This window comes from Pteropus vampyrus, unplaced genomic scaffold (genome assembly GCF_000151845.1).
Source record: "Pteropus vampyrus isolate Shadow unplaced genomic scaffold, Pvam_2.0 Scaffold47, whole genome shotgun sequence".
Taxonomy (NCBI): domain Eukaryota; kingdom Metazoa; phylum Chordata; class Mammalia; order Chiroptera; family Pteropodidae; genus Pteropus; species Pteropus vampyrus.
In genome coordinates, this window is record NW_011888828.1 from 904,256 (window position 1) to 913,922 (window position 9,667).

Consider the following 9,667-nt stretch of genomic DNA (forward strand, 5'->3'; position numbering starts at 1 on the left):
TTTAAAAGCTTACCTGCTCTATTTTAATTTTGAATTCTCTTATTTGGCTTTTGTGGTATTGTAGCAAAGGTTTATTAACATCAAAATCAAGCTCACCATGTGAATATTGAAACCAGAAGAAATAAACAAGAGTCAGGGAAAAGTAGTTAATAGTGGCTAAGTGAGTAACAGATCAGAAAAGACAAAGGGTAGAGCTGTGGCTGCCTGAGGGATAAGGGTATTTAAAGTGGGAGTCTGAGACATCAGAATTGGAACCCTAAGGCTCAGGTGATTGAAGTCAGAGAAATACAAGACCCAGGTAAAATGGCAAGGCATAGGTACATGTATCATCAGTTTATGTGTGAAATGTGAAGGTTATAGTTGATAAGTGGTGAAGCAGGGATTCAAACAAGCCTGTAATTCTGAAGTCCGTACTTCTGCTATACCTGTAAGGCAAGGAATGAACAAGTTGGCAAAGCTGGAGTCAAAGTCATACATAGGCAAAAGTCTAAAAAGAATAAAAGATTTAGAATAAAATGTTTTGTTGAGTCCATAATTTCATGTTCTGCATGATAAGGAGCCATTATAGGTTTCCTAGGATATTAGGAAGAAGTAGACTTGTAGGATGAGTTCAGTGTCGACATGTAGGAGGAGGTAATGGTGTGACCATTGATTAAAAGGATGATATAGTCTAATGTAGAAATGACTGCTTTAATTGTACCTCCTTTTGTTCTCACACACTACTACTGCTGCCTTCTGTAAATAATGTTATGTGTGCCATAGCTCTTCATTTTAAGGATAAGCTCTTTTCAAAGAAGCGCTTGTATGTATCCTTGTATCTCCTTATATGTGACCCAGTGCTTTGCGTATGCAGTGAGTGATCAGTCAGTATATTATGGATGAATAAGTAACTGAGATTAGCTTTCCTGATACTGTGATTCTTGAGCTAAGGTCAAAACTAGTTAAAGAGGGGAGTGGAAAGAGTGCTCTCAGCAGAGAGAACTGTGAGTGCAAAGACCCTTTTGGGAGAAGCAAGACAAAACACAGGACTAAAAGCAGGTCCAAATGTTTGGAGCAGCAGGCATGAGGGAGCATATGGATCAAGGTGCCAGTCCGCCTGTGCAGGACCTCGTTGGCTGTATTTGTTTTCATCCTAAGGCTTTTGTGAGGTCACCGAAGAGTTTTAAGCAACGGTAGAATGATAAGGTTTATGTTTTGGAAAGGTCACTTTGCTGACCTGATTGGAAAGGGAACCAAGTGTGTGTGCTAGGCCAGTTAAGAAACTCTAGTAGTTGTCCACATGACAGGCAGTGGTACCTTGGGCTGTGGTGGTGATGTGGAGGTGGAGAGAAGTGTACGGATAAAAAGCAGTTTCATGGATAAAAAGCAGTTTCATAGATAAAATGACAGGATTTGGAAATAGACTGAATCGAAGGGAAAGAGAATGACTCCTGGGTTTCTGGTTTGTGGAATGGAATGAATAGCTGTGCAATTCTTTGAGCTAGGGAATACTGGAAAAAACCTAACAATTTTTGGTAGGGGAGAAGACCATGATTTGGATGTAAACATAGGAATCTGAAAATACCTTTGAGGCTCCAAAAAAATGTCAGAGAGGCAGTTGGATTGATGGGATGGAGCTGAGAGGGAACACGTGGGCTAAAAAAGGGTAAATTTGTGTGTTGCTTTCATTTAAGTGGGAGGGCAGATTCAGTGATTCTTGAACCTGGATTGTAAATGCCCACAACTGGGCATCTAAGTATATTTTAATCTTTACAGGTGATTTTAAAATGCAGCCAGGATTGAGATTCTCTATTTAAACCACATTTTTTTTTTTTTTTTTTTACCAAATGTCTTTGTCTTTCTGCTCATGTAGCCTATTGATCTTACTTGCTTCTTATAGATACCATTTACTCTTACCAATGTCTCTCTCTCTCTGAATATCTCCTAGCTCATTGTCTGTCTCTGTGACAAATCTCCTGACCTGTAGTTCTCAATTTTCAGTTTCTACAGTTCATATTTACTTGGGTGTCTCACCATTACTTCAGATGTAACCTACCCAAATCCAAGCACTTCTTTGCAATGTCTCCCCATTTTTCTCAGGCGTAACATTATTTTCTTCAAATCACTCAAGCTAGATGATGTCGTCATCGATTCCACTCAGATTTATCTCTTCTTACCAGCACAGCTGTTAACACCATGATTTCATGCCCTCAGGTTAGGATATTGCAGTAGGCTGTAGCATGATGGCAAGAGCGTGAGCTCAGGAGGCAGACCCGGGTTCCAAACCTAGCTTCTTCACTTGTTAGCTGTGAGACCTTGGACAACTTCCATGACTCTGCCTCTTGTGTATACAGTGGCCATAATACTGTCCCTTGCCTTATAAGATAATTGTGGGTAAAACACTGGTATTATGTGGTCTCACTTTCCTTTGTCTCTTCATGTATTTTTAATAGAACTTTTTGTGTAGCCATTGCCGAATAGGTCTTATTTCCCCTCCTGGTAAGTTCTTTGGGGGCTTTGTTTTATTCGTCTTTTTCTATTTTCTTACCATCCCATCTCCTTCACCCAGGCTTACAAAAGGGTCTTGTACATCGTGGATATTTAATAAATACTTATCGAATCTCATGTCTCTCCTCTACTGCCTCATGTGGCTTCTTGCTGATCACTTTGTGTTAACTCATGCAGTTAGGACAACGTAATCACACCCCACACATCCAGTCTGATTTCTCACTACTTTGCTTTCAGATTCCACTTGAGTTAGTTTGAAATGTCATTATCAATGCCATCTCTTTGCCTTTGCTCATCGTACCATTCTCTGGATCTGTTCCTCTCACTCATCCTACCCAGTTGCTCCACTCAGTTTGGACTCCACCTCATCTGAGCAGAGTGCCCCAACAACCCCGCCCACACTGATATGTTTTGTCTTTTGAATTCCTGTAGCATCTACAGTCTGGGCGTTATACTTCAGCTATAAATTATATCTGCCCTCTGCTCTTGGCCATAGATGAATTTCCTCATCTGATTAATGCCAGCTACCTCACAGTTATGGAGGTTGACATGGAATGAGTTTAAGCAAGCAGTCTGTAAACTATAGAGTGCTGTGCACATCATATTTATTGTTCATAGATATTTATCCTTTTTATGCTCCTTGAGGTCAGGGATTATATGTTTTTCAAAAGACCCTCAGCAGTGCTAGACACATAGTAAATGTTCGGGTAATACTTGCCAGCTGGTTAACCTTATTTTAACTATTTTTTTCTTATAGGAGCTATTCATCACTAATGAAAGTTGAGAATATGTCTTCAAATCAGGTATGTTCAAGTTATTTGGTCTAATGTTTTACCTTGAAATAATTCACTAAGGGTGTTTAATAATTAAGTTACTGGCCAGTATTAACTCACATGTTGCAGATGGCTTGACATGATTTGGTAACTGTAGGATGCTCAGGTGAATTCTCTTAGGCATTGCCCCTCCTTCCGTGTGGACTTACTCATGTATTTGTTTTTAAGTAGGTCACCTCATGTCGTACCTTGTCGTCAGGTGCAGCCTATTGGTATTTATAGGACTTTCACATTCCTCATTTCCTTCTTTTCTAGTTGCAGGCATGCTAGAGTACTGTTATTTTTAATATGTTATATTAATGTGACTGTAGATTGTAATTGAGTGAGGACAAAATTATCACCTTCAATTAAAAAATAAAACAGAAGTATTAAATCTAAGATCTTATCTGTAATCCAGGTGACCACGTTGGCTGTTTTCATGTTCCTCAGGACCTAAGATAAAGAGGAATGGTGATCCCTAGTACAGTGCTGAAAGGATCTTAGCATTAACGTGATTATTCTACTGAAATTATGTCAGGGACTTATTGTCCATCAGTACTATCTTTCCCAAAATTCATTTCGAAGTATATGGAGATAGCACAGTTTAGCTCTTATTAAACAGTATTTGTACAAAATTGAAACTGAGTAAGATTTGCTGAATTGCATGTTTTGCAGTATAATTTACAAATAAGTGCTTTAGATCAGTGTTCTACAATGCACTAGGCATCGATTGCATATGGCTATTTAAATTTAATTAAAATTTAATTTTATTTAAACATTTAGTTTCTCAGTCATACTGACCACATGTGGCTAGGGACTACCATATTAGTGCAGAAATAGAATGTTTCTGTCATCACAAAACATACTGATAAAACAGCACAGCTTTAATGCTTAGAAATAATAGAATTTAAGGTCCCTTAAAAGGTCCTCTACTCAAACCCCATATTTGGTGCATGAATTAGGATGTTAATAGGATTTTACTTCTTGTTCATATCTGTATATTATTCTAAAAATAAATAAGAACAATATCCTTATTCCTGTCTCTGTGAAGAACTAAATTTATGAGGCTTCTTTATGAGTTCGAGATGTATCTTTATAATTTATTCTTGAAAAATTCTGAGGTAGCATTATGTAATTAAATAGAGCTTTGAATTTGATGTTTAGAAACAAACTGTCATTTACTAATTGGATAAGGCTAATAAAGTTATTTAACTTCTCTGGGGGTATATTCAATAGCAACGAAAAGAAGACATTACCTCATGGAGCTGTTCTGAAATTTAAACAAGGGCACGTATGTGAATGTTCTTTGACTTAGTCACTCCATGAATATAAATGGTCATTTTTTCTTATCCATAAAGTCCATAATTGCCATCTTCCCACAAACTCTCAGTATCAGAAAGCGAGATGTTTTTAATCTCTTCTGGGAACTAGTCTTAGATTTCTTGAAACTCTTAAAACAGTTAAACAGAAATCTTAAATATACTTCAAATCTAATGTCTCTGTTGTAATGGTTTTGCTTATTGATGGTTTATTTATTTAGGGGTTACTTTCCAGCAGATATCTGGCACCTAAATTAAGTTACGATTTTAGGTATTTTCATTCTCATCATTATGGATTTTTAAAATAAGCACAACACACACATACATATGAATATACATATATGTACACGAACACCATCTGGTTATTGACAGATGTTGAAAGTTCCAGGATTAGGAAATCAGATTTGTAGACCAAAGGAGAACTAATCCTTCTCCTTTTCCTCCCCCTCTGTTGCTTACTACCCCTGTTCCGAGTTCCAGGTTAGAATCAGGTTCAAGTTTCCAAGGAAGTTTTGTACTGGGTGTTTATTCTCTCTCTTGCACTGGCAGGACACTTACAGCTTTTTTTCTTATTTCAAAAGAATAAGCTTTAATTCTCCTGTAGCCGTCTTCTGTTGAGGGCATACAGACCTTTTATGATCCAAGTTGGCAGCGTATTCTGTTGATTTTCAGTTGAAGATGTAAGATAGAACTTGATTTTTAATTTAGCTCATACAAGTTCATCCGGAAAACTTATTTTCACTTTGAGGTTGGTTTTGAGTTTCCGCTCTCCTATTTAGAAAAATTTTTTTCTATCTATAATTTCTGTCTAATCTTTGTAAATTTGGTATCGGGAACCATAAACAATTACTTTTAACATTTTATTTGCTTGTCACTTTATAAGCGGATGACAGGAAACCTATTTTGCTATATTGAAAAACATGTTGACTCTTTAAGGGAATCTAAACTATAAAAATTGTCCAAATAAAGTCTTGGATCTCAGATATGTATTTAAAAGTTATTATAATCCTAAAATACAGATTCTGAGCCACATGGGAACTCTTTGCAAGTATAACTCACAGCCTTTATGAGTAATGCACTTCCATTGTCACCCATCTAAATTATATTAGCAAGTTTTTCATCCTGAGTTTGGGATCTAACACTGACCTTCAAAGATACAGGATGACTCTTTCAACATCTCTAATGCTATTATTCAGTTTAGGACTCTAGGGCAGTAGAGAATGTAGCTGCTTATCCAGATCTTCTAAACAACTAACAATTTAAGGCAGAGAAGTTATGAGGGAATTTAATTATCTTTTACTTTCTGAGCTCTATGATTAGGCAGAAGGAGGCTTATTTCTTAAGACTGACTATAAATTTTAAAAATTGGGTTATTTATTTTGAAGGCTTTTATGGTTTCACTTTTTTGTTTCCTGCAGGACGGCAACGATTCAGATGAATTCATGTGAATGGAGAAAAGGACCTTTTAAAGATGTGAATTTAGGACAGTTGCAGACATTTTGATTCCATCTGTGTTCTGAATTACAAAAACAGCCAAAATTTTGTGTTCATTCTACACAAATATCAACTTGGGAGTTAAAAAAAAAAATTGTTCATTTTTTTGCTGAGAGATAGGGATCATATATATATACTTGGACTTGAAGACAGCATATAACTTTAGGAAAGTGAAAATATTTTTGCCAGAACATGTCTTGGTACTTTACTTCATGAAAGTTGGCTGCCTTTATTCCTGGGATAGACTTTGGAACAAACCAACTCTGAAAAGTATTTCTGGTACTGCAGTCTGTCCTTGAAAACAGATGTCTCGAAAAGCTTTTCATAGTCTTAAAATAGCTTCACTTCTGTTAAAAAGACTGTATTGGAGAGCAATATATAGGAATGTCCCCCTCACTCTCAATTTCCTGAGTAGGAAAAAAAGCATATGGGTTTTGAAGGTAATACTGATATTTTCAGATAATTGCTGGCTTCAGTATTCACGTTCCATTGTGTAGTCTGAGTCGGTTAGCAAGTGGTCCTCAGCTCTCAGCTTGCCCTAGCTTCTGCTTTCTACATCCTTACTTTTTCTGAGTGAGGGCCTCCAACCATCATACTTAAAGGAATAGTCAGTGTTAATCAAGGTTGGGCCTTGGTGGCAGTTTTTACTTGAGCACCAGATAACCCAAGCCACGTAAATTACAACTTCGAGCCTGGAGTCATTTCTCAGCACTGAGGGAGAAATAGGAAGGGCTGCTCTGTGAATCATTCTGAAGGTGTAGGTTACCTTGTTTTTGTTTTGGAATACAGTATAAAGCAGAAGTCCATGTTGTAATTCTGATTTTAGAAAGACTTAAGCATTTCATTAGCCAGCCAAGTAATTTGTTTATTTACCTTGAAATAATATTTATTTTGAATTATAACCCCAGAGTTTAGATTTCTCAATTGTAGACTCAGTAACTTAATATGTAACAGCACTACTCGTTCAAACCACCTGCTTGTCAGTATGATTCTGAATAGAAGATACATTTTTGCTGAAGTGTGTAAGGCCACCCCTGTAAAGAGACAAAGCAAAACAATGAAAGGGAAAGAGAACAAAGCCTGCAGGTCAGAAGGCATATGAATTCACATTCAAACCACACCCAGAGTGTACATACAGCATTTTTGTTCTTGTTCTTATTCTAACCCAGGAAAAATCTCTTAACAGATTCTGTCAGTATTAGCACTTTGGGAGTGTGGGTAAAAGCAGAAGACTTCAGTGTTTCTATTTATCCCAAGTTGGTGTATGGGGTTGAACTGGAAAATTCCCTGAGGCATAGCTCGGCTAAATTTTGAGATGGAGTATGGGAGACAACACCAGAAATTAGTGGCGGGTGTGTGTGTGTGTGTCTAATGATATTCAACCTGGAGTTCTGTGATTTAAAAATATAATAATAAAGAATCATTTTTTATGGAAAGACTGATATATAAATTCTTAGAATTCGCTTGTTATCCCCATCCCCAAGCTGGTTGTGAAAGGACTCTGGCTTTAAAATGCATCTATCATAGGCTCAGTCTGGCAGGTTGTACAGGGGTATCATCTCCTCCCTCACTGGTAAATGCATCTCTCCCCCAGAAGCCCACTGAGCCAAAGAGGATGACCTTTCCCAGACACATTGTTAATTGAGTGTAAGTTAGTAGCCATGCTCTTCTGCCTGGTTACTGTAAGCACTTCTTTGACACTCTGCTGCGAATATCTAAAATGGGGAGATTTTGCCTCGGTATCACCTGCGTCACCTCAACTTTCTACTTTCTGAAGGACTCCTCTGTACCCCACATTGCAGCATATGTAGATCGAGTTTTTGAAAACTACATCTTTTTCTGCTGTAGTGTAAGGGATCCTGGAGTCCAGATTTTAAATGTTTCATAACACTCAGCTTATGCTGGCTTAAAATGTCAAGCCCTCTTCTGAATATTCTCAGTTGAATTCCAAGCACTTGAATCTTTTCAGCTGCTCTGTGCTGATTTCCCCCTACCTCTGCCTGTGCGTTGGGTAATTTTTCCCCAGAGCTGTCTTGGTCCCAGAGAAAGCAAAGATCTTTTTTTTTTGAGGACACTGGTTCAGTGCCAACAGGTCAGACAGACTGTTGGCACTAAAGTCATCTCATTTCTTGCTATTGGCATGTTTCCTAAACTTCCTATAGGAAAATTCCAGGTTTTTGGTATTTTTATAAGCTGTGCCCTTGATCAGATTCACTCATCCTGGAATATTTGTCTTGCCAGCTCTGCCTCCAGTTTCCTCACTCTGTTTGATCTGCACGTAGGTAAGGTTCACATTGTTATTTAATCTACTTCACAAACTCTGTTTTGTTATATTCCTATAGCCTTAGAATTTGTTTATGTTGATCTAGGGTTCTCATCTATGGGCAAGGGAGCTTTGTCACAGTGCTTTTGCTAGAACAGGTATTGGGGAAGTATACCAAAGTATGGAAGGCTTGTACATTAACAAAAGGCATTAGGCTTTACTTGAACCCTCATCTTTTGTTTGATTGTACTGTTTTCAACTTTCTTGAAGCTCGGATTTTGGCGAGCCTTATAACTGTTTAGTGCCCACGGTTTTCCCCGCCCAGAAAGGAAGAGGTGGCCCACGTACAGCAAGATTAGAGAGGGAGAGTTCAGCTCTGGCCTCCAGCTTAGGACTTCCTCCCGCTTTTGCATCTGTCTGAGAGGGGAAGCTCCTGTTTTCCAGGCTGGACCTGGTTATGGGAAAAACTGAGCAGGATGGAGAAATGGAACACTTGTTCAGTTATTCCTGAGCTGTGATATTGAAGCCTGCTTTTTCTCTATTTGATTTGAAGCACGGCATTGTGAATAACAAAATCCCACACTCGGAATGATTGTAGTAGAGTGAGTGGGTGACCTTTTGATTTTAAAGTAGACTGTAAAAAATAAACTGTAATCAAAAGTGTAAAATTAGAAACTTAAAAGTCCGAGCTAAATGTCAGTCTGAACCCATCTAACTCCAGTGAGTATGTGACAGCTGAGAAATGAGGACAGCACTGGTGCCAAATAGGCTCTTCTCCAGGCACTCGTGGGTGAGAGACTTTTATGAGCCTTATATCGTTTCACAAATGGGATGATGCCAACCATATGTTCATCATGTCCTGGATGAATGATACATAAAATATAACGAAAGCTTGTAGTTTGAGTAGAACCAAGTGTGTGTGGTTCTACCAAGACTTACTTAGTCTCACCAATAGGATATGCATACTTATTTCAAGCAAGTAGGAGATTCTTGGCTACCTGAAAATACCTGTGGAATACCATGTACTGACCATGGTGTAAGAATATGCATACCTCTGTCTTTCTGTCTCACCTTGATTGCTTCATTTTGCCTTTCATGGTTGTATCAATTATTGTGGGAATGCCCAGCTTTCCACCTTAGCGGTGGTGACTATAGTTCTGCACTGTAGCCAGATGAAATAAGAAACAGGTCTCTGCTGTCGGCATGCGCCAATTGGCATTGGCTTGGCATTTTCTGCCTTTGTTGACAGCCAAGGAATGGAAGCCAGGGGAAATGAATGCTCACTCTAGAAG

The 9,667-nt window shown here is 38.2% G+C and overlaps 1 protein-coding gene across 3 annotated transcripts in view; it reads left to right on the plus strand.

Moving 5' to 3' along the window:
* CCDC25 (coiled-coil domain containing 25) overlaps nt 1–7,548 on the plus strand; it is a 36,743-nt gene extending 29,195 nt beyond the window's left edge. For 2 of the 3 annotated variants that reach the window (XM_011359348.2, XM_023530174.1), the window contains 2 exons: nt 3,245–3,290; nt 6,037–7,548. In XM_011359348.2, the coding sequence (XP_011357650.2) occupies nt 3,245–3,290; nt 6,037–6,066 (76 nt within the window). In that variant the 3' untranslated portion in view covers nt 6,067–7,548. The remainder of the gene's footprint in view (nt 1–3,244; nt 3,291–6,036) is intronic. The other variant, XM_011359349.2, reaches the window with a different exon arrangement.
* The last annotated feature ends 2,119 nt before the right edge of the window (nt 7,549–9,667 follow it).